The sequence below is a fragment of the Engystomops pustulosus genome, chromosome 4, assembly GCF_040894005.1.
Source record: "Engystomops pustulosus chromosome 4, aEngPut4.maternal, whole genome shotgun sequence".
In the NCBI taxonomy this organism is placed as follows: Eukaryota; Metazoa; Chordata; class Amphibia; order Anura; family Leptodactylidae; genus Engystomops; species Engystomops pustulosus.
The window spans coordinates 86,258,877-86,284,253 of NC_092414.1; the positions used below are offsets into that span (position 1 = coordinate 86,258,877).

Consider the following 25,377-nt stretch of genomic DNA (forward strand, 5'->3'; position numbering starts at 1 on the left):
GAGTCCTGTCTGCCGATTTCTGCACTACTACTACTCCAATACTACTTACTATAGGAGAAACATCACTGGTCAGCAGGCAGAGACTTTTGTTTATGCCCATTTTAGACAGAAGTTACAATAAGATTTTTGTTGCTTTAGCAGTTTGTGGTCTATGGAAGAACATGTTCCTTAGCAGAATTATTTGTGACAATACAAATATTTGCTTACTGGATGTTCTAGATGTTTTCCATATATCAGTTTAAGGTGGCTTTATAATTAATTAATTTTCTTATGTATAGTATATGGTAAAATATTTGTTTCATAAGGTGTATGTGGGCCTCTAATTACCATAAGAGCAATGGCCCAGAAGTGCCGGTGTCCCCGGTATAAAGTCTCCTCTTGTCTTCTGTCACCTACTAGAGGCATCCCATATGACAGTCTTTCTAGATAAACACCTCTTATGAACCAGATTGTTGGGGGGAAAAAAACTAAAAAAAAAAAAATTAAAAAAAATTGACAAAACACATTCTGCATTATAAAGACTTGCACTTTTTTGTTCCACAAAATATCTTTTAGAAGAAAGTACATACTGTATCAAAAACGATCTACTGTTAAAGACCTGAATGGTGTCCAACGTCAATCACTTTGAAATGAAACGACACAATATAAACTTCTTGGAACTGACCACCAATTTTAACTTATTTGGCTGGATTTGGAAGTTTTTTTTTTGTTTTTTTTTTACAGTTTATGTCCATGCTGTTTAAACAAAAAATATCTACACATGATAACGGTATTCTGTTATATATTCCTTCAATCTCATGGGTAATGGGAGTTCATGGATCTTGTCAGTGCATTTGTTGACAGCCATCCTACAAAGGTGCTGCAAGGATGGAGTAGATGTATAAAGTGGCTTAACTAGCCAAAGGTGCACTGTCCTGTTAGGAAGAGTCTCCGTCTCTATCTTCTTGTTCTTGGACAGTAAAACATAATACTCGATAAGGTGGACAACGCTATCAAATTGCTTCAGTCTGGATCGTACACACACAACAGAGTCCAACCTGAACTTCCCCTCCCTATATTCAATGCGCAGGTTTGTTGGTCCTGCTGAGGTCTTCACAGAGATAGTCAAGAGGTAATCCGTATGTGAACTGTCTCTAACAAGAAAAGTGCCTTCAGGAGCATCCTGGAGTTTTTCCTTGGCCTCGTTGACAGTCATGTGGCCCCAGTACCAGCCTATTGAAAATAAACAATGAAAAAAAGAAAGACATGCATGTTTCAGTTCTTTAAAACAAGTACAGCACAAAATTAACAAATAAATCATAAATAAAGCTGCAGACTGTTAGGTAGCATCCCTGGAGATCTGTGTGTGATCCTGTATCGGGTAAGTAGCAACAGGAATGTAATAAATGCAATTATATTCCAGGATTGTAGCTGGATTCCGAGCATTGGGATGCGAGAGCCCTTCAATGTACTGTTGCATTGCCTCCCCTCCCTGCTATAGTAGGATTCTGTTTAAATACAACAGTTATGCAGAAGGGAAGGGCTTTTCTGTGTTCAGTGAAGGCATCTCACACACCAGTGCACAACAGTGCTCCAAATCCAGCTACAATCCTGAAATATAAATGGGTTTTTACAGTGCTGCTCCTGCCAACACCACCACCACATACAAATGTATGGTTAGACATATCTCCAGGGTGACAAATTCTGTGTACACTAAAAACGTTGCCATTATGCAGATAATTTCTTCCATTACAAACAAATTTGTATTTCAGAGCCCCATGAGTGTCAGAAGATCTAGTGCTTTCCACAGGTTTATCAACAGTACATGGCTCCACTAGGGTTTTACTCTTTACTAGGTTTGATTGTAGTTGGTTGCAGTGCATCCAGTATGGCCAGTGTTGTGATGAGACCCATCTCAGAGAGGCAATGTGCAGTGATGATAGTTACACACATCATTACTATGTTAACAGAGCAGGACCACCGGTTACATCATTACGGGGAGCAGAGCATAAGAGAAAGGAACTGTTACTGAGAACAGAAGGATCATGGGAGTTGTAGATGGCAGCCATCTTGGTGATAACTCCGCCAACTTTTTAGGAAGCACAGAAACTTTAGTGAATCATAAATCAAACTATTTAAGCAACATTTTGTGGTTCATGACATTGAGTTTTGGTGTATTCATTTATTTATAGCATTATGGGTTTTTGGATGAGACGTTCATATTCCCGAAATAACCCTTTAAAGAGGACCTGTCACCAACAATTCGACACTAGGAGCTGCTTACTAAGTTAAGCAACTCCGAGTGCTAAAACAAACGCAAAATATTAGAATGATAGCGTTATCGGAAACCTCCGATAACGGTATCCAACACTGCGGCAAAGTACAACGTAAACGCTGGACTGCACTCAAAGCTGTCCGGTGTATTCACAAGGGGGTGGTTCGAGGTGCTGCCTCTTCCCCGGACCACCTCGCTCGCTACATAGGCCGACTGTTACTGCCGCGCGTCATTTGGCAGTCACCGCCCCTAAAACCGGCCACAATACCGCCCCCTCAGGAATACACCGGACAGCTTTGAGAGCAGTCCGGCGTTTACATTGTACTCCGCCGCAGTGTTCGAATGATTATCGGAAAGCTCAGATAACGCTATCTAAGGCTGCATTCACACAACTGGTGCCCGCCGTACCGTAGCACGGCGGGCACACGGCAGCGTGCGGGGAGAGGAGGAGGGGGAGAGCGCTGCTCACCCCCGCCCCTCTCCATAGGGATATATGGCGCACGGCGCCGTATGCCCTGAAAAAATAGGACATGTCCTATTTTTTCACGGGGCACGGAGCAGTACGGTGCCGCACGTGTGTATATACACTGCGCCGTTTGTTTTAGCACTAGGAGCTGCTTACCTTAGTAAGCAGCTCCTTGTGTCCAAATTTCTGGGTGACAGGTCAACTTTAAAGAGGACCTGTCACCCTTAAAAACGGCACTAGCAGCTGCTTACTAAAGTAAAAGCATTTTTCCCATGTTAAATCTTTTTCTCTACCTGAACAATTTAATGTCAATTTCCTGCTTTCCCATTCCATTAGTGCCATCTAGGTATGCAACACAGCCAAGAGGGCAGAGCAGATATAAGAGTGACCATAAACACAAGATTATTCTCTCTAATAGAGTAACACAAAACAGACGTGTGAGCAAACATCTGCATGTCCCATGACAGTGAATCCTGCCAGCATGACCTGTTCAAAATATGCAGTTTAAACAATTCCTAGAAAAAAGCAACCAAAGTTTTTAAATTGAACCCTTTGAAATAAGCTTAGATCATGAATGATTAAAACATACATATATAAATACACATATTATACACACACACACACATATTTCATGCTTGCACAGAGTAAAGTAACTGAAGTGTGCACCATAATATTATTCAACATTATGCACGGCAGAACACTACAACTCTAGCATTGCCTAAAAAAAGAATAGTTGAACATAACAAGAATCCCTAAAAGATATATGTTACACTTCCAGGAAATCAGACTAAGGCTCTTTAAGAAAAAAAAAAAAAAAAAACATTACTTGGAAAATGAAAAAAAAAAAAGAAAATCACCTTAAGTAAAATGTTCTCTCAGTACCAAGTATCTTGAGCCAATTCCACGCATTTCAATTTCCTAGGGGCAAACATGACCTTGGTCTCTCATATAGTACGTTAATCTGACAGCAATACTATGCACCACTCCCATGATGAATACTGTAACAACACACACGACAATTGTTTCTGGATTATGAAACACTCGGAGGTCTGTTGCTTCCATTTTAGATAAATCAATTTAAGATAATGAACTACATGAAATAAAGAGGTTTATATACACAAAAGAGACCCCACTTCAAACTGATATTAAGGTCATAAATATTAAATTAGTATCTCAATGTCAATGATAATATGCATTTCCTTAAAGGACTGTGAATAAAAGATATATTTACTACAGTGACTGTGTTTTCTCATGCGGTCACCTTCTGTGGGAAGAAGTGACTGCTTACTTTCGTTTTCTAGCGCTAGAGAGACCTCTCGTGTTACTACAATCAGATATGTGCTGCAGAATATTAAACCTGACATATTGCCTACAACTCCCTCAACAACATTCCTGTTATTTCTCTTATTCTCCTATTTTGTCAAAACACAAAAATCTTGAAAGCAACATGTTTTTAAAGGGGATGTCTAGGAATAAAGCATTTTGTTTTCCAGGAACAGTGACACATTTGTCTAGGCATTCAGTCTATGGAGAGATGCGGCACAGTTTCTCCCAAAAAAAAAACAAAAAAAAAAAACGACCTTTATTACAACCATGGACTTTTTTTCTAGGATCATTCACACCAACTTGTAACTACGGTAAACTATTTAAGCTCAGTAAGACAAGGTAATCTGAAGCAATTACATTTTTACTTGGCTTGAAAAAGAAAAAACAAAACCACACACACACACACACACACACACACACACACACGTACGTGGGTTTGGCTCCATGTGCTATATGTAAAATATAATATATATTATATATAGTGTCATTGTTTTGAAGTATGACATCTTATAAAATGAATCTAAAAGCATTACAAAGTATAAATTAATTTTAATATTTAAAAATCAATACTGCTGGAGAAAAAAAAAAAAACTTTACAGAAGATCTTACTTTCTAGTCAGGATTACTGTATGTTTATATCAATTCTTTATAGGTTGACTGTTGAATCTGTATACCGTAACTGCCCTTTTCTAGAGACAATTGTGAACTGTGACTTGCCCTCATAATGGCAAATGACTTTTCTCCATGTTAAACTATTTTCTAACTTTTATCTTGTTCCATAAATTATAATATTTAAAAGAATGTATAAAGAAAAACCAGGATCTGTTTTGTCATGGGTAATTTGTAACTCTAAGAGACCATAAAATGTTTATTACTTTAACTGAAAGAGTGTCCCTGGATATTCATTTTGAAGGGTTTACAATCAGATGTTGTCAGGCGCCCCATGTACAAGTCCTATGATCAGCAGGCTGCTAGAGGATCATTGTTTTACAAGACCACAGTATATTGTGTGCTGCGATAAGAAATCTGGATTCCTATTGGGTAGTAGCCTGGGATAACGCAAGACATAATTCACATTTGTAAATATAGATTTTCCAACTTAAAGAAGCATTTTCCAATTTCTTAATTTGTTGTTTAACTCCATTGAAATACCTTTTAACTGCAGTAATGTGCAACGGAGAAACCAAGTACTTGGGGCCCTATTCTAATAGGCATACATTTATTTTGTGGATAGGAGATGAAGCTAAATATCACACCCACTGTTTTGTAGAGAGAGACTCCCATTTTTCCCTTTAATATATAAAGAGCGTTTATATCTCAGTAAAATTACACTCTTGTTTTAGTGCTATAATAGCGCAAGAATCCTATTAACAATTTTTAAAAAGGAGCCAAATTCATTTTTATATTTTTTTTCTCTATTGTGCATTCATTTTTAAAGTCACTATATTCTACCAGCATGCTGGACAATGCGTGTTTTCCTTTCACTTCCCATGGCTTAATCTACACATTTCTATCAATATACCTTAAAAAATTTTTTTTTTAAATATTTGTATACATTTTTTACATTTGTATAAATATATGAATGGTCCATACAAAAATATGGTGGTATGTGGTTTCAGATTAAATCAAAAGATAAGAGGGCACTGTCTCCTTTGGAGAAATCAAGGTTTAAATCACCAGAGGTGACAGGGCTTTTTTACTATGAGAACTGTCAATCTTTGGAATAGCCTGCCTCAGGCGCTGGTCACAGCAGGGACAGCGGAGAGCTTCAAGAAGGATCTAGATGCCTTTTTACACCTAAATAACATTGCTGGTTATGTTATATAGAATTGTTTCCCCAAAATCCCTTCCTCATTGAATCCCTTCCCTTCCTTGGTTGAACTTTATGGACATGTGTCTTTTTTCAACCGTATAAACTATGATACTATGAAAAGGTCTCATTGGTCTTTAATTCACCTTAAAATGTACCTCAATGGGAATGTCTCACAAATTAAATAGAGTAGAGCGTGTTATATGGGTGCAGAGGCAATGAAGGCATTTACTGTACAGGTGTTATCTTCTGTTGCAATACTGGCTCTGACATAAATGAGGTAACTGCTGCAAAGACTTTTCTAGTAGTCACTGTTTGTTTAGTCAATGGTTTAATACCTCTTTTCGAAGGGTTTTAAAAAAATTAAAAAAAAAGTAAATTTTCTAAAGACGGTGCTGCTACATACAGTACATACATGCTGAAACAGCCCTGCTATATATTCAAAGTACAATGCACTGTATACTTCATGCTGCCATAACTCTTCCCCTGCAGAGGACAGATCACATGCTTATGGCATTACCATAGGACCTTCAGACTACAGCTTCTTTGCATGCATTGGTGGAAATGCATGTTGAGGGGAGGCTTGGTTCCCCATCATGACGGCAGCTTCCTCTCCTGCACACATTACAGGTCAGTGTCAGGATGGCAAAGGGATCTGCACTGCGGTGTCAGCAGTTCCTTAAGCTACTTAACATTAGCAAACTGTACCCAGTGTACATAACTGACCACATAAAACTATCACAGCAGCCTGCATGAACCTCTACGCCTCTCCATGCAGGCTGCTGTGATTTCATGTAATACAATATGCTGAGATATATGCTTGATGTACAGTTTTCTTTTTGCTAAAGGACCTGTGGATGAGGTCACCCTGGTCACATGACATTAATGCTGCATACAGAGATAGGATGGAAAGTTGCTGCTGGGTTTAGTCTGAGGAGTCAACGCCCACCTCCACTCGCTGTAGTCATGCATAGATAGCAGGTAAAACTATAAAGTTGAATATATGGGAATCTCAGAGGAACAATTTTTAGCTAAAATAAAAGATGTCAGTTCGTTACTAGGGCTCTATAGGAACCTGTCACTACCTGTATTTGTGAAAAATGTGGTGACGGATTCCTTTTAAGTTAAATATACATATAGGAGATAGAAAACCTTTTTTTTTATATAAAAAATAGAAACCTGGTTAAAAAAAAAAAAAAATTTAAAACTACAGGCAGTCCCCGGGTTACATACAAGATAGGGTCTGGAGGTTTGTTCTTAAGTTGAATTTGTATGTAAGTCGAAACTGTATATTTTATAATGGAAGTTCTAGACAATTTTTTTTCTTTTGCCCCAGTGACAATTGGAGTTTAAAAATTTTTGGTGTAATTGGACCAAGAATTATCAATAAAGCTTCATTACAGACATCTTACAGCTGATCATTGCAGTCTGGGACTATAGTAAAGCATCCAGAGAGCTTCACCAGAGGTCACAGTGGGCAGAGGGGTCCGTCTGTAACTATGGGTTGTCTGTAAGTCGGGTGTCCTTAAGTAGGGGACCGCCTGTATATGGATACATTTTAATAACTAATATTGGTATTTTAACTTTTGTTCCAGAAATAGCAAAATAAATATAAGTCTCCTAATTTTTTTTTTTTATTCTATAAATGCAAGCAATTCTTTTTATCGATTTTTTAAATATTGTTTAGAATTTGCATTACACACCTTTACAGATATTACCCAACTCCCGCTGCTTCTTACTTTAAATGAATTTGAGTTTGTAGTATCTGATCACAAGCTACAAATATGCCTACAATATTATATATAGTAACTAGAGTAATGTACAAAACTTGTGCCAGGTGTACCTAAAAATAGGAACAAAGTTCCACAACTTTTCAGAGCTTGCCAGGATACTCCCAGTTACATTTTGACTGATTATTACCAAGCCAAAAATGTAGATGCTAAAGTCACATTTATAAACAAATGAACCTTTCTCCATATAGAAGCAAGGACTTTACATTTTGAAACAAAAGTCTAAATTCTTTAGTATTATGGTATGAAAGTAAAAGATGGTCCCAACAATCGGTATTGTAGTATGAAGGTAGGGACTTTCTCCTGCTAACAAGCTTTGTATTATATAATGAAAGTATGCTACCATATATACTCGAGTATAAGCCGGGTTTTTCAGCACTCAAAATGTGATTAAAAAACCCTAATTTGGCTTATACTCAAATCTATGAAATAATTAAAAAAAAAACCCTCTGTACTCACCTTTCTGATGCCCCCCACAGGTCCTCTTCTGTATTTTCATGCTTTGGTTTCGGGTTCCTTCTACATCACACACACCTGACTCACCCGCTTGCCAACATCATAGGGTGTAAGCCGCCATCGGCATACACTATTAGACAAACCTTTTTTTTTTTTTTTTTTTTTTTTTTTTAAAAGGCTGGGCATAGGGGGAGCTGGCTATAAATCAAGGGGCCAGGCAGCTGGCTATATACTAGAGGGCAGATGCAGGCTGGCTATATGCTGGGTGTAGGCTGTAACTAATGCATTTCCCACCCTAGGCTTATACTTGCGTCAATAGGTTTTTGTGTTAAAATTAGGTACCTTGGCTTATACTCTGGGCAGCTTATATGGTAACTCCTTCTGCTTACAAGCCCTTTATTACAGGATATAGATACAGACCTATTCCTACTGCTTACATCTGTAGTGTGGGATGAATATATGGACCTGATCCTTCAAAACAAGCTCAGTTTTATTAAATGCGGCAAAGATCATGTTCTTGCAATAGGATGAAGGACAAGACCTGTCCATGCAGCCAAGAAGCCTTTGGACCTTTTTTTTTATTTATATAGTTGAAGAATGGCAGACATCAGAATACAAAGACACAATAAAGCTGTTTTTATAGGAGCATTGCTGAAATAGCCAGAATTTTTAATTGTTTTTTTTTTTCTGCAATTAATAACAGATGCGTAACGAACAGAAACAGAATATAAATTGAAGTCTATGGGGAAAGGGAATGTGAATGGATAACTTGCCCGGTCCCCTTCCATTTACTCTCCTTAAACGGTTCAGACAATTGAGGGGCTTATTCATATGCAGCAGCATTATTACATTATTAATAAAACGTTTTCTCCGTATTTTACAGTATTTTTCGGACGATAAGGCGCACCGGATTATAAGGCGCACCATCAGTAATTGCCTGCTAAAACGTCAGATTCATATATAAGGCGCACTGGATTATAAAGCGCACCCGATTATAAGGATGAATGACCAGCAGGTGGCAGACCTGTGCACAGTTCAAGGCAGCTGTTGTCTGTAAGTATGGTTCATATATAAGGCGCACTGGACTATAAGACGCAACTTTGATTTCTGAGAAAATTAAAGGATTGTTTGTGCGCCTTATAGTCAGAAAAATGGAAACAAAAAAATCCACATTGAAAATGCTTATATCCAATCATTTTCCTAAGTTATAGATTTTTGGGACAAGATGTTCCATGTTCACATACCAATAAAAAACCCATGTCAAAAGTAGAGTCTGCTAGAAATATGGCGTTTGACTGTCAAAATCCCTGTCTGAATCCAATGAAACTGTGGAGATTTCTCCCAGGGTTACTGTCGTGTGGGGCATGCTAATTTTGGGTCCAGTTAGTGGCTGCCACCAGCCATGGCTTCACAGTTATTGTTTCTGGTGCTGAAACAGCAACAAGATAGAACATAGGGGGAGATTTTTTTAGCGCTTCTATGGCAGTTTTTGGTGTAGGAGCTCTGACATAAATTGCAAGAAATATTGCAATTGCAGTTATTTTTGTGACTACACCATGTTGACATGGCCACCAGTGGAGTGGGTGGGCACAGGCACGCACTTTCAAAATACCTTCCAGCAAACAATGCCAGGTCCGACCTGGCCACACACCGGATACATCAGGAGGCCAAATAATGATGTCTGACTCCAGGTGGAAAAATACATAGGGCATAAACCAGTGCCACGAGGGGAAGAGATTATGGTTCATATAGAGATATTTGCATACCATGAAATATCAAAACCTATCTTTCAACCCTCAAAGAAGGGGTGAAAAAAACCAACATAAACAGCAAAAGACGTAATAAAATGGTAAAAAAATTGTTATATTTGGATTTAATAAAAATTTACATACTGGTTAAAAATAAACCCCACTCCAAAAGGGGGACACAAGCAAGAGTTGCATCACAAGCAACAGATCAACACATCTAAATGTAAACATGTATGGGCATCAGTGGCCCTCAGCCGTAACGCGCGTCGGTTGCTGCTATCTCGGGCAACGATCTCAACATGGGTAAGCTTGACACAGTAGTCTGTGTGCACTGATTGTAGGTTACATGACTCATTATCTCTCATGCTTCCCAACAGTATTATTGTATATGGCCACTGATGCCCATACATGTTTACATTTAGATGTGTTGATCTGTTGCTTGTGATGCAACTCTTGCTTGTGTCCCCCTTTTGGAGTGGGGTTCATTTTTAACCAGTATGTTATATTTGGATTTAATAAAAATTTACAATTTTTTTACCATTTATTACGTCTTTTGCCGTTTATGTTGGTTTTTTCACCCCTTCTTTGAGGGTTAAAAAATAGGTTTTGATTTATGCTCTCCAACAAGCTTCATGGAGTACAATTATTATAGGGAAGCATGATTATTATATTGTGATAGACATATTGCACCATTACAATTCTTTTTCCCCTATTTGTGTATGTTCAATTTCGGTTTATACCATGAAATATGTAGTATAAACACAGAAAAATGTCCAGTCAAATAAGACTGACAGATATATAATGCTATCTGCAAAACTATTAGAGAAATATGGACCGGGCAGATAACAGTAAAAATTATGTACAACATACAACATGTTATAGAACAGGTCACGTCTGAAGTAGAGCTTATAGTCTCAAGTATTTTAGTAAATAAGCCATTGTTCACACAAGTGCCAGTCTCTGCACAGCGCCTAAATGCCAGTATTGTTACAACAGGTAAACTTTGTCATTCATTGTTCAGCCTCTGTCAACACAACAGCAGCAATAATACAGTACTAGAGGCGAGCAGTGCGCCCTGCTCTCCTCACATGGCGGCAGATAATAAGTTTGAAGGGTCACACGTTGCACTTTCCTGTGCGTCACACATAACACAATAAGCTACCAGGAGAAACCAATACATTGCACTCGACAATTTACTGAGGAGATGCCAGACAGCCTACTACATCCCAAATTATGCAAAGAGTAGCCCCCTGCACAGACATGTGCATAAAATAATTACCAGCTACAGACGAGGTAACAACTTACCTGACCTGCGGAGCTCTCCCAGGGACATGTTGATGTGCTCGTCCTTGTCTGTGCTTCCCCGAGTGTCCCCAGGGGGGTTCCCCCGATGCTCGGCTCCGTTATCTATTGTCCCGGTGCCGTCGGCGGTGTCTGGCGACCTCAGGGTCATCAGGTCTTCCCGCTTGTATCCAGGCTTCGGTGCTGATGCCCCTTACTGTAAGTCACTCTTCATCCTTGATGTAATTGGAAAATTGGGTTGAAGATTGCGGCAGATTATTCCGTCCTGAAAATCAGGGATGAGAATGAGAAGGGGCCTCCATATACATTATATATGTGCTGTATATTCCTGTGGCCATGTATTCCTGGACCGTCACAACCTGCTGTAAAATTGTACATACATCTGGTGACAGTACCTATCCTTAGGCCTAGTGTCTGACACATCTGACCCACAATGTCTGTTTTGTATGGTCACCAGGGACTAGAACATCTATTATATACACACACACATTGTATACCTACAATAATATATAAAATAAAGTAACCATTTTCTACATGATTCATAGGGTTACGTTTGTAGATCATTTCTACAACAAACACACAAATTTTCATGACATTGAAGTACTTATAGCTTAACAAACCGCTATAACAAAATGCCCCAACTACAACACACACATACATATATACCAAATATAAATAACCAAAATGAGCTCATCCATGTTGTCTCAAGCTCATATAAACAACCATAGAGTATTCAGAAACTGGTCATCCGTGGACCCTATCCCCAGAGCCATTTCAGGCTTGAAAAAACGGAATGCCCCGCCCCCCCCCCCCCCCCCCCCCACAGCACAGCTGCCTTTTCTATTTCCCACTGCAAATTAAAATGACAAACCTACAGAGGACAAACATACACCATCCTGACAGAAGAGAGCAGGCTCAAAACCCTCTAATTCAAGGTGACGGACGGAAAACTCCCACACAGCCCTGTTCACTCTTCTGCTTTGTCAGACACCGATAGTCAAAATAAAATGAAAATCAGGGCAAACATAAATTTGGGATCCACCAGATTCCCTGCTTCCTAACTGTAGTATTGAGGAAGGAGAAAAACCCAAATGATACACTTCTGTTGCTGCTTCCATTTTAAATTAGTGGTTGTGGGGGGTAAACGCAACTGACCTAAACCCACGAGCCTTATGGAAGGCTGAGGAAAATTGAAATTTGGCAAGTTCAGAACTTTCAAACATTCTGGTACAAAACCGGAAATAAATTCGCACCAAAATTTAGAAGTTGTAACCATGCGCCTCTACCCAGCGGTAGATCTCATAATACAGATACAGATTATCCTGCTCCAAAAACACATAATTGACTCCCACACAGGAGTTTTACTCCTTAACAACAATTTTTAGAAACAAGTCTACGAGGCAGCCTGTTGGCGCAATAAAGCAGTGCTCTGTGCGCTGCAGGACGGTGTCCTGCTTTTCTGCCCTGTATGGCTTTCGGCAATAGTCCGGAAAAACAGGAGATCGGAAGCCCTGGCTGGACCCAAGGACGGAGGCAAGTATTACTGTTTATTTTCTACTGACCACACTTAGTCCATGGAGGGGCGAGGGGGACCCAGGTTACATATAGTTAATCCATGGAAGGAGAGGGGGGTGCACAAAACGCTCTATTTAATGAATCTATAGGAGGGAGGTGGGCTATATAAAAAATAAGCACGAGGGGGCAGTTTGCTATGATAAACTAGGGAATATTTTAGGTAAAAGGAGATTGTTTTAGTTTCAAAATTTTTAATTTTTAATGCCGCCACGTTAGTTCACTGCAAAAGGGGCCCACTGAGGCTCTGATGCCCAGGGGCCTACTGAAACCTGGAGCCGACCCTGGATGGCTGTAGCATGAACAAAGTGCAAAAAAAAAAAAATCTGGTTCACGCCGCACACTCTACTTTAATAATAATTCTTTATTTATATAGCAAACACAAATTACGCAGCGCTGAACAAAGCTTGCCAAATCGGTCCCTGTCCCCATGGGGCTCACAATCTAATCAACCCACCAGTATGTTTTGGAGTGTGGGAGGAAACCCACACAAACAAGGAAAGAACATACAAACTCTTTGCAGATGTTGACCTGGGTGGGACTTGAACCCAGTGCTGCAAGGCTATAGTGCAGTGATGGCGAACCTTTTAGAGCCTCAGTGCCAACTCCAATCAAAAGCCACTTGTTTATTGCAAAGTGCGAGTGCAGCAATTTAAGCAGTAATGTATTTCTCCTTGTTCTTAAAAACTTTCAATCCTTCAGCCTCCCAAGGACACCAATGCAGTTGGAAGGAGGAGGGCAAATTCATCTATCATTGTAGGAAGATTCTGCAGGCAGATTATTTGAGTTCTGTCTGGTGAACTTCATTCTGGGGTGATGGCCTGGGTGCCCACAGAAATGACTCAGAGTGCTGCCTCTGGCACCCGTGCCATAGGTTCACCACCAATGCTATAATGTGCTACGCACTAAGCCACCGTGCTGCTACTCAGTTTTTTTCTAACAAAAAAACCCAAAAAACTCATGGATAAGAATAAAATATTTACAAAAGATAGACAAAATCAGGACGAGGAATTTCAAGAGTATGTATTTTCAGACGCAGACAGATTTATCAAAAGTGAGATAAACTGCACTAATTACAGGGTGTGCCAGATTATTGATTTGTATCTGACACAATTCAGTAGTCTGGAGCAACCTGTACGTGCTGCTCATATGCCACAAACACACACAAAGTTTTCTGGAAGTACGCTCTGAATGCCTTGGAGCCTGCAGCATCCGTAAAAAGTCTGAAAGCTGAGGCATTAATTAACTCATCTTGCCAAATGTTGCATCCTTTAAAACCTGACAAGCTCAACCACAGCGACAAATCTTCCTTAGGAGATACTAAGTCTCACAAGAGCTAGGTGACTTCAGACCCCTAGTAGCAGTGTACATCAGCCTAATAAAAATTCTTCCCATCGGGATAAAGCAAGGCAAACATCAAAGTAATAATGATCTTTGGAAGTCACCTTATGCCTAGCTAGCATGAGCACCAAATAATTCTTATATCAATCTTCTCTATTGGCAAAGCAAAACAAGACATAATACAAGAATCAATAACTATTCCCAAAGAACCTATAGAAGTACATAAAAAATCTGCTTCTTCTGGTGCCATAAAAATCCAAACTTATGTACAATAGAAATGAAAGACTGTAGAAATGAAAAACAAATATAAAAATCTGCAGGGCTAACAAACAGGAAGTCCTCAAGATAATGCACTTCACCTGCCAATGGGCACTCACTCACTAAACCCACTGTTAAAAAGAAGAAACTACTATCAAAATAAAACCAAGAGAGAGAGAGAAACCCATAGGCAGACACATATTAAAAGAATAACATTCATAGGGGTATATGTATATTTATTTTGATCCATTTTTTTCTCTTGTTTTTTTTTTCTTTTTTGGGACTTTTTAGGTGCATTTTTGCGACTAGGCCAGAGTCTTAAGAAGTTAGCCGATGGTTGTGTCTGTTGCAGTGTTCCTAAATGTATCTTTCCAAGACAGATGTTCTCTTTGTTTTGCACCTTTTTAGGTGCAAAATGAAGTACAACTGACCCAATGTTTGGTTACATATACGCATCTAAAAAGTTGCAAAAAATTTAAAAAAATCCAAAAAAATAAAAGAACTGTATCACAAGGGCAAATTTAGAAAGATACATTGCACACAGCCATCTTTAAACAGTCTCAAAAGGAAAACAAATGATACATTTGCCCCATAGAACTAAAAAACCCAAAGAGCGAATGCCCTCTGGGTTTATAGGTAACCGGCAGAAGGCCACCTTAATGTCAACTTTTGCCATTGAAGCATCTTTACCAAATTTTTAAAGTTTCCTCAAATGACAAATAATTAACCGTCAACAGAATCACTCAATTTTGGGTAATTATAAGAGTTCAGTTCCCTTTTGGGAACAACCCCCAAGAGGTGACAACCTGAAATAATAAAATGGTGCTTGAGAAAAGGGGCTATAAATTCTCCTCTCATATCCGACACCATAACTCCTTAATAACCGACTAGCCAAGAACAAACTAGCACATTACATGGCGGTACATAAAATCCATCTCTGAACCCGGCTCATTGAAGTCTGTCTGAATAGCTTTTTAGAATGAATTATGTTACAGGAGGCTGCTGTAGATTGGATTGGGCTTCTTTCATAAAACAGCGGGACACACGATGGGCTTGTTTTTCTCATGCCACAGGCAGTAGTGGGAGTCGAATTTACGCCGTCGCAGCATCACATTATGCAACAATCCTATAATTTTAATGCCTCATCTCATAGCAGAACATCTAATCATACAAGAACCAAGCATACCGGACAACATCAACATAGCATGAACGCAGTAAGATTGCAGCCAGTTGAACGGATTTTGGCACAGAGCTCCCGCGTTCCTCCACTTATCGGATTTTAAACATTCCTTGTAAGATAGTAACAAAGATAATAAGTCAATGCATCCCCCCCTCTGCATTAGGAAGATGGTTTCCCAGTGCTTAGGCACCTACCTCAGAAACACTTACTCCTCTGGAAACATCAACTGGTGTCAGAATGAATTCCCAGCATTGTGCAAGGGTTAATACTGTCAGCAGACTTGGTCTAACATAGATTGTGCTGCAGGCACATGAGGGGTTAACCGCAGACCCAACAGGGGAGGGCACAATCCTTACAAACGCCGTAGAAAGGTTCCTAAACTATGGAGCCTCCGTGTACAATCCACTGTGGGGCTGCAGGTAACGAGCGGACACAAGTTTGGGACTGTCTCCCCTCCATTCCCCGCGGACTGTCTGGCTGCTACCGCATGGTGTAGCCAGGGATGAGCAGCATCCCCCCGCTGTCTAGGAATAGACGCACACCCCGGCAGCTTTCCACCCCTGTACACACACAGCGCCGAGACCTCACACAACCCCGCCGTCTGCAGCCGCGGCTCCCTCCTCCCCCCTCCTCGCACAGGTTGGCCGTGCAGGTGTGGAGACGTCGGAGGTCAGGGGAGGGGGCGCATACGTACATCCAGCAGCCACCTGCTCCGTCACTGCCCGGGATCCTGCACTGCACAAGCCTCCATCCGCTCCTCGCAGCAGTAACGTGGCTTTGTTTGTGTGCGGCTTGTGATTTCACCTCCCCATTCCCTGGATGTGCCTGAGCCGCCCTCCCCGCCTGTGATCTGCGCTCTCTCTCCCTCCCCATATCTGGTAAATGCAAAGGCCACTTTCCAGGAACTTTCCAGGAATCAGCCCACGTGACCGGCGTCTCTCTGCTGCCACCTGTGAGCGCTGCGCAGAACTGCAGCCATCCGTCCATCTGTAATGTGTGATGGAGTCCGCATAATAATAAGAACCTGCAATCATCCATCCTTCCCCGGACTCCAGTGTTGTAGATCCAAAGCGAACAGTAAGTTTTCACTATTAATTATCATCTTCCATACTATGAACACATGATACATAAACACATGCTAAGTATCTGTGCGGTAATATAATATGCGACATACTATTAGTTTCTGCTATTTTCACCAGAACTAGCTCTTTAACCCCTTCGAGTGAGGGGGGCATAGTATAAAAAAAAATAGTCGGTGTTCCCCTTAAGTATTTAATTTTATCATTTGTTATGTTTCCATGAGTTTCCCTCTTGTCTGTTTTCTGTAGAACACAAATCTTTTCTACTCTTTGTATGTGACATATTGTTTTACTACTTCACTGGCTGTAAAGCTGTCCTCTACTTCAAGCTTTGTTATTGCTAATAAAATTAGTATCTGTCTTTCCTGATGTCATTCAGTTTCTGTCCCTTCATAATCTCAGCATAGGTCATGCTGTTTCCAGTGATATTGATATCAAATATTCCATAGAGAAGCCTTAAAAGAAGGTGAAAGCCACACACATGGGAAAGTATTCGAGGTCCTGATATGCTGTAACCAATGCAATGCTTACATGAAAGACATTAAGCTTGACATAGCATACTATGGCTTAATTTTAATACAGGCAGTCCCTGGGTTACGTACAAGTTGGCTTTGTAGGTTTGTTCTTAAGTTTAATTTGTATGTAAGTCGAAACTGTATATTTTATCATTGTAACCCAAGCCAAATTTTTATGGTCTTTGTGACAACTGGATTTTAAAAATGTTGGATTGTCCTAAAAACCAGGATTAACAATAAAGCTTAATTGCAGACACCTTTAATATATTATAGCTCTTTATTGTAGTATGTAAGTACAATAAATTACCAACATCCAGAGGTCCGTTTGTAACTAAGGGTTGTCTGTAAGTCGAGCATAGGAAGAAAATTACTGCTAAGCCTTTGCAGAAGTCTCATAAAAATCAGATTTGTATCAGAGTTCTGGGAAGTCTTACAGGGCCACATGACCCCAGAAGTCCTAAAGCTCCCTGTACGTGGATAATTTTTGCTAATGTGCGAATCCTCAATTCAACAGATAGCACGCAGACCAATTCATTTCTATGGGCTCATACACACTGCTTCTACAACCCTTGGACATTTCCACATCAGCTGACCAGATTCCCTGCCACAATCACTACTCAACTGCAACTGTGACTTCAGGATCATGTATGCCATTTTGTGCTATTTTTGGCACCCAGAATAGTTATTTGCGGTCTTCACCTTCATCTTTGGTATACAACACAGACAGTCAAGCCATCTTTTTTTTTTCAAAAAGTTTTTATTGATCATAGCATTAAACAAGCACAGTAAAAAAAAGTTACAAAAGTGCATCTTATTCATTTAAATATGCTTACATATAAATACTCTACTCATCTACTCTTTATTTGACCTTTTTTCCCCTATTCCACTCCTTCCCTACCCTCCCCACCTCCCCTAAGCTGGGGATGCTGCAGAAAAAAAAAAAACACAGAGAAAGGACGTGATAATTTAGTTCTAGTTCTCCCCATTATTCCATTCCTTCCATATTTTTGCTTGCGGACCGTTTATGCTGGACTCATATCTTTTGACTTTTTCAACTAGGTTCCGGCAGTTCCCGATATCGTTTTTTTTTGCCCCTTTCCAATCCTTAATCAGAATCAGTCGACCCAAAAATAGTAATTTGGCCACTAATCTTTTTCTACTATTTGACATTGCTATCTCAGTAGTGTACCCTAAGATACCCAATAAGGGTTCACAGTTCAAAACCAGGCCCATAATTTTCCTAATTTATCAAAAATTTCCTGCCAAAAATCTATAATCCGTGGACAAAACCACATGACATGTGAAATATCAGCTTGCATCGATGACATTTAGAATCTGATTTCAAACCGGCTTTAAATAGCTTATGGGGTGAATAGTAAACTCAATACAAAATATTTAGCTGAATAAACTTATTTTTTCCCAGTGTTTGTTACTTAATCCACTTATACACTTTCCCCAATTCCCTTGTATATCTCGATAGATTTTTTTTCCCATAGTTCATAACATATACACTCACCGGCCACTTTATTAGGTACACCTGTCCAACTGCTCGTTAACACTTAATTTCTAATCAGCCAATCACATGGCGGCAACTCAGTGCATTTAGGCATGTAGACATGGTCAAGACAATCTCCTGCAGTTCAAACCGAGCATCAGTATGGGAAAGAAAGGTGATTTGAGTGCCTTTGAACGTGGCATGGTTGTTGGTGCCAGAAGGGCTGGTCTGAGTATTTCAGAAACTGCTGATCTACTGGGATTTTCACGCACAACCATCTCTAGGGTTTACAGAGAATGGTCCGAAAAAGAAAAAACATCCAGTGAGCGGCAGTTCTGTGGGCGGAAATGCCTTGTTGAGGTCAGAGGAGAATGGACAGACTGGTTCGAGCTGATAGAAAGGCAACAGTGACTCAAATCGACACCCGTTACAACCAAGGTAGGCAGAAGAGCACAGTACGTCGAACTTTGAGGCAGATGGGCTACAGCAGCAGAAGACCCCACCGGGTGCCACTCCTTTCAGCTAAGAACAGGAAACTGAGGCTACAATTTGCACAAGCTCATCGAAATTGGACAGTAGAAGATTGGAAAAACGTTGCCTGGTCTGATGAGTCTCGATTTCTGCTGCGACGTTTGGATGGTAGGGTCAGAATTTGGCGTCGACAACATGAAAGCATGGATCCATCCTGCCTTGTATCAACGGTTCAGGCTGGTGGTGGTGGTGTCATGGTGTGGGGAATATTTTCTTGGCACTCTTTGGGCCCCTTGGTACCAATTGAGCATCGTTGCAACGCCACAGCCTACCTGAGTATTGTTGCTGACCATGTCCATCCCTTTATGACCACAATGTACCCAACATCTGATGGCTACTTTCAGCAGGATAATGCGCCATGTCATAAAGCTGGAATCATCTCAGACTGGTTTCTTGAACATGACAATGAGTTCACTGTACTCAAATGGCCTCCACAGTCACCAGATCTCAATCCAATAGAGCATCTTTGGGATGTGGTGGAACGGGAGATTCGCATCATGGATATGCAGCCGACAAATCTGCGGCAACTGTATGATGCCATCATGTCAATATGGACCAAAATCTCTGAGGAATGCTTCCAGCACCTTGTTGAATCTATGCCACGAAGAATTGAGGCAGTTCTGAAGGCAAAAGGGGGTCCAACCCGTTACTAGCATGGTGTACCTAATAAAGTGGCCGGTGAGTGTATAGTCACATCAAATTGTCAATATTACTGCATTTGCATGTATTAGATACAATGCACTCAGTGATACCCTGCAATTGGAGAGCAGACTTTAATATGTATATTGCGTGGTTGTGCATGAAAATCCCAGTAGATCAGCAGTTTCTGAAATACTCAGACCAGCCCTTCTGGCACCAACAACCATGCCACGTTCAAAGGCACTCAAATCACCTTTCTTCCCCATACTGATGCTCGGTTTGAACTGCCGGAGATTGTCTTGACCATGTCTACATGCCTAAATGCACTGAGTTGCCGCCATGTGATTGGCTGATTAGAAATTAAGTGTTAACGAGCAGTTGGACTAGTGTACCTAATAAAGTGGCCGGTGAGTGTAGATTTATAATGATCTTTTATCCCCAATGGAATTTATGAAATCATGTCATGTTCGCATACCTTGCAAGTGACAATGCAGCCACATTTCCCTTTATTAGGGGTGTTATATAGAGTGAAACCTTGTGTTCTTTGGCAGTGAGACATGTGTTGCAGCCACAGTTGCCTTGCAGCCCTTTCCTGAGTAAATACAACAAAAGAACGGCACAATACATAATTCTAAGACGTTTACTAGAACAGACATTTTAACAGAGCACAAGACTTTCAGGATTGTGTATATTACTTGCATGTTTTCTTTATAAAGCATTATGGGGAAGATTTATCATACGTCTCTTAGAGCAGAACTATTCTAGTTTCCCATGGCAACCAATCAAAGCTCAGCTTTCATTTCACCACAGCTGTTTATGAAGTTAAAGCTAAGCTCTGATTGGTTTCCATGAGCAACTAGAACAGCTTTACCTCAGAAACTTGATGATAAATCTCCCCATATCTCTCTATAAAGAAAATTCATGTACAATTCAAGTTACTACATTCAAGTGCAGACTAAATAGCTAACCAAAATATTTACCATGTATTTTTATCTATACTTTGTGTCACTAAATAGCAATGGAAGAGTACAGTCTAGTAGGAGGTTTTGTTCCAGGAAAGAACGTGTTCTGTTAAGTCATGGAAGAGCTAGATTGTTCCCTGTTGGAATGTTCAGAGACTTTTCTCACATAACAATGATGTCTCATAACCCTATTTGAATCCCACTTTGAACACCACAGTACAAACATGAAATGAAAAAAAATGTGTGGGTAAAAATATAAATCTGTGAAATGGATTAACTGGATGTGGATATTTGGAAGGGTCATCTGGAATGTATATATAAATACACACACGTCAAAAAACATCCAAGGGAACCAGTAATGGAGTTGTTGCACACCACATACTTGATCAATCCTATTATATAGAAAGCAATAATTGGCAGTACACCACTCTGTATTAGGGCTCTTACACTTTGGTGCTCAGCTTCAGTTGTGCATCCATTGCGTTATGTCTCCGTTTTTTTTTCTTCCATTTTGTCTCTGTGATGCATCAGTTTTGTCTCTGGGTCAGCCAAAAAACTGAAGGTTTTAAAATTGCCTTCTTAACATCACACCTGGTTTTTCAGCCTCATCAGTGAAAAAAAAACGGATGTTAAATCTGTTTTTTATGCAGTCCCATAGACTTCTATTGCCTTCCATGATCCGCATCAGTGAAAAAATTTTACATTTTTCATAAGTTTTTCCACAGACAACGTATTAGTGAAAATACAAGCCAATATGAATGCACCCATTGAAAACAATGGCTTTTTGAGGCATCCGTGGAAATTACTGAACCATGGACGTGAGAAGCCAATTTGAAAGAGCCCCAGGTAAAAAAAAACTGGGTACTTTATTCTAGAGTGCTACATTTCCGCTACTTTTAGAAGTCTTTGTTTCATTCAGCTTTATAAAAATACAGTAATTTCACTTTTCCTTGGTATAAGAAGACCTGAAGTTTAATTCTTGCTTCACATTTGCTTTAAATTTTTATTTGGTAAAATGATATCTTGTTCACAGTGACGAAAACTTGTTAAAACAGTTTTTTCCTAATACGGTATGTTTGCTCCACTAAAAAAAGCTTGCATCAATATACTGTTGTTATTATTGTAAATAAATTGATTAATTACATTTCATCACTAATAAAATACATTATACATATTGCCTTTATATTGAAGAAAATTAAAAAGGATTAAAAAAGAGCTTGGAAATTAAAGCATAAAGGATCTAATCTCCTCAAGGACAAAGGCTCTAGTTGTTCTCAAGGCTTTGTGTATTTGGCTGTAACATATGGCTATGTACAAGTGAACGAAAAATATAATTCTTGAATTCTTAATGCACTGAATCTTCCTTCAAGGGATGATTAGAATGACTGTCAAGAGATTAAAATGCTAGACTGCATAATATACTGGTCTGCACACAATTTTGTTTTTTATTACATTCTATTTTGACAATATTTATGCCAGTGTTCGTGAGTTGGCATTCACATTTTTGTGACATGTTCAGTGTGTACAGATCATTTTGTATACATCACATCCTTCAGGAAACAGAAGTAGTCTATGTGGTAGACTGCTCCTTTTCATCCTACTCTCTTCTGCCAGCCGAGGCTTTAAAAGCCTACGGGAGACGGATGCCACTGTGTGCGCTCCAGTCCCAGCCTCAGCTGAGCATAAATTGTAGGTATAACTGTCCAGATATGGAGACACCCTGCACATCGCAGTAGCATATCAGTGGAGGAGTTTCACTGGAGTATGCTTCTCAGTAGGATACAATGTAGTATATACTTACAAAAGAGGGTATAATGAAACATAAGAACAGTCTTAAAGGAAACCTACCACTTCGGATAGGGCTTCTAAGCAGCAAATGCCGTGCACCAGCTCAGGGTGAGCTGGTGCCGGCGCTTATCTTCGTTATGTTTTTAAACGGTTTTAAGGCATTTGAATACTTTATTAATCTTTATATCCGAAGTAGCTTCCCTGCACCATGGTCCACGCTCGGCGCACCATGTGCGCGACCACTTCCTGTTCAGGCACATACACGGTCGCGCACATGGTTCATTTTTCTCTCCCCACCTACAAAAACCCATAATGTAAACAGCTTTGTAAGGGCTTGTTTTCTGCATAACAAATTACACCTCATAGTGACGGCATTTAATATTCCATGATGTATACTGGGAAATGGGAAAAAATTCCAAATGCAGTGAAATTGTTGAAAAAATGCATTTGCACTGTTTTCTTGTGGGCTTGGTTTTTACAGTTTTCAATGAGTGCCTCAAATGACATATGTACTTTATTTTTTGTGTCGGTGCGGTCACTGGGATACCACATTTATATTGGTTTTATAATGTTTTCATACATTTACAAAAATTAAAACCTCCTGTACAAAAAAAAAAAATCATTTTGCCATCTTCTGGCATTAATAACTTTTCATACTTCAGTGTATGAAGCTGTATGTGGTGTAATTTTGGGGAATTTAGATGTCATTTTTAATGTTACTGTTTTGAGGACTGTATGGCCTTTTGATCACTGTTTATTGAATTTTTTTGTTACATTTTTCAAAATGACAAAAAAGTAGCATTTTTGACTTTGGACACTATTTTCTCTGATGGGGTTAAATGCCTGGACACAGCGATACCAAAGATATTTATAGTACAGTATTTATATTGTGCTGTTTATTTATATTTCTAACAGTTGTAGGGAAAGAGGGTGATTTGAATTTTTTTTTTTTTTTTTTACTTACTTACTATTTTTTCGGACCCTCTAGGGTACTTTAACACTAGGTTGTCTGTTCCAACCATACACTGCCATACTACAGCATGTATGGGGATTTTACACTTCATTTATTACAATGTGCAAATCACACATTGTAATGAATGTGTTAAAACGAGACAGCCTCGTCTTCGTATGACCCTAGGATGTGATAGCAACAGATCGCCACTCCCTGGTGACATCACGGGGAGCGACGAACCAAGCGACAACTTTTTATAGCTTATAAAATGTACCAGTACCTATTCTGATGTACCTGATCCGCTGCAGGATCCAAGATCACCCTGGTGACATCAACAATAAAATAGGTACCCCAATTTCCAAGCATATGTGAGATTGAGGTTTTAGAAACATTAGCTTCCTAGGTATAGAGCTAGTAACCCCCTACCCCCACGTGGCAACTGTGACCAAATAATTCTAAGCAAAGAGGCCCAGTGGACAAATAATTTGGATATGGTAAAGCCTTATGGCCCTAATGGTTTTATTTCCTTTTTCAGTGTCATCTAAAAAACTGACCAGGATTCTGGGACTAAAGTAAGATCACCACCTATCTCCCAACCCTTCAGTAATTAATCTGGGCAATTTGTTTTGTGGGATAGAAAAATACACATGTGTGAATGTTTGCTGTTCTGACATGGGAGGAACATTACTGATTTGGTGCCTATTCCACAGTAATTCGTGATGAAGTAGGTTGTGAAAACGAATGGGTTTGTATGTAGTCGGGGTCAGTAAACAGGTCATCAGTATCATTGAGCTAAGAGAGGGACAAGTATTGTGCTAGGGTCACATGATTTATCACCAGATACATTATACCCATTGAATCTTAGCCACTATATGTAGTCAGCCCAAATATGAGACTGAGGTTCACATATATCAAATCGAGCTAGATGATGAGTAGTACAGATTATGTACAAATCTAAAAAACCCATAGACAAAGAAAGGGGGAGGAATATAGTTAATAATTCTTTTATATACAAAAAGAAAGCAGCAGAGCATCACAAAAGTTATTACTATTACTTCCCGGATGCATGTCACAAACAAAGGACCATCATGACAGCACCCTGATGCACATTTTGCCATCTGCTTCCTTAGAGGGTACTGGGGTGGTGCAATCCTAGCAGCCTTATACATTCAGAAGGACCAAGAAAAAACATGGGAATGGAACAATATACATTCATATACCTATGGTGCTAGCCCACACCTGACTGGAAGGCGCACATCTTGTATTCTTTCTGTGCAGCTATGTTATCCAGCGCTGCCTCTGCCTTGCCAAACCTTTTGCATTTGTGTGCAGCCTTTGGCCATATTGTGCTTTATAGATTATGTGATGTTTCTGTAGCAGGGCACGAAGGAAGCTTTGAAAGACATCTTACTACTTCTTAACTTTAATAGCAAAAACATTTGATTAACTCATGTAGTGAGCCAAATACTTATAGAGTAGAAATGAGTGGACCCGAACTGCAATATTGTAGTCCATGCCAAACATTGTAGGTTTGGGTCCTTGGACACGAACACAAACTTCAGAAAAGCCACCATTTTCTAAGGATCTTGTTGCACCCTGTGATGTCACAAGGAGGCAGAGGGATAGGGGAATGCTGAGGGAGCAGGGGCAAAGGGAGATGTTGACCTGCACAGTGTAACACCTTGTAAAGCTGTAGCACGGAGGGGCTCTGGTAACCCTCCTTCCCCCATTCTTGCTCAATAGCATAATTTTAAACATTGATTTTAGAAAGATAGGCCATAGATACCAAATATAAGAAGATTACCAAAGTCACAGTGCCTGAATCTATGAGTCAGTGTACCTGCTTGATTTTTTTTTTTGTTAGATTTCCTTTAATACTGCGTACTTAAAGGCTCTAAAACCTTTTTTGGTAT

The 25,377-nt window shown here is 39.7% G+C and overlaps 1 protein-coding gene and 1 long non-coding RNA gene across 6 annotated transcripts in view; one reads left to right on the forward strand and one right to left on the reverse strand.

Annotated features, from left to right (window-relative positions):
• Nucleotides 1-505: 505 nt before the first annotated feature.
• SOCS2 (suppressor of cytokine signaling 2) lies at nucleotides 506-16,338 on the reverse strand. 3 transcript variants are annotated; one of them, XM_072146575.1, is made up of 3 exons: nucleotides 16,198-16,338; nucleotides 11,156-11,367; nucleotides 506-1,212 (listed from the first exon to the last, which is right to left on the reverse strand). In XM_072146575.1, exons 2-3 carry the CDS (start codon nucleotides 11,301-11,303, stop codon nucleotides 755-757), a joined length of 606 nt encoding a protein of 201 aa, XP_072002676.1. In that variant the 5' UTR covers nucleotides 11,304-11,367; nucleotides 16,198-16,338; the 3' UTR covers nucleotides 506-754. The 3 variants fall into 3 exon arrangements, with proteins under 3 accessions (XP_072002676.1, XP_072002674.1, XP_072002675.1); XM_072146573.1 differs by having other exon boundaries at nucleotides 11,156-11,417; XM_072146574.1 differs by lacking the exon at nucleotides 16,198-16,338 and adding an exon at nucleotides 15,698-15,993 and having other exon boundaries at nucleotides 11,156-11,417.
• Nucleotides 16,338-25,377, forward strand: part of LOC140126755 (uncharacterized) — a 55,380-nt gene continuing 46,340 nt past the window's right edge. For all 3 annotated transcript variants that reach the window (XR_011854893.1, XR_011854892.1, XR_011854891.1), the window contains exon 1: nucleotides 16,338-16,580. This is a non-coding gene — a long non-coding RNA (uncharacterized lncRNA). The remainder of the gene's footprint in view (nucleotides 16,581-25,377) is intronic.

What these genes read in the sequence shown, in the direction of transcription:
- SOCS2 (XM_072146575.1), bottom strand. Translation starts at nt 11,303, where the DNA reads ATGACCCTGAGGTCGCCAGACACCGCCGACGGCACCGGGACAATAGAT. An exon ending in GGGAGAGCTCCGCAGGTCAG is followed by an intron (nt 1,213 to 11,155) that starts GTAAGTTGTTAC and finishes TATTTTCAATAG; the next exon opens with GCTGGTACTGGGGCCACATG.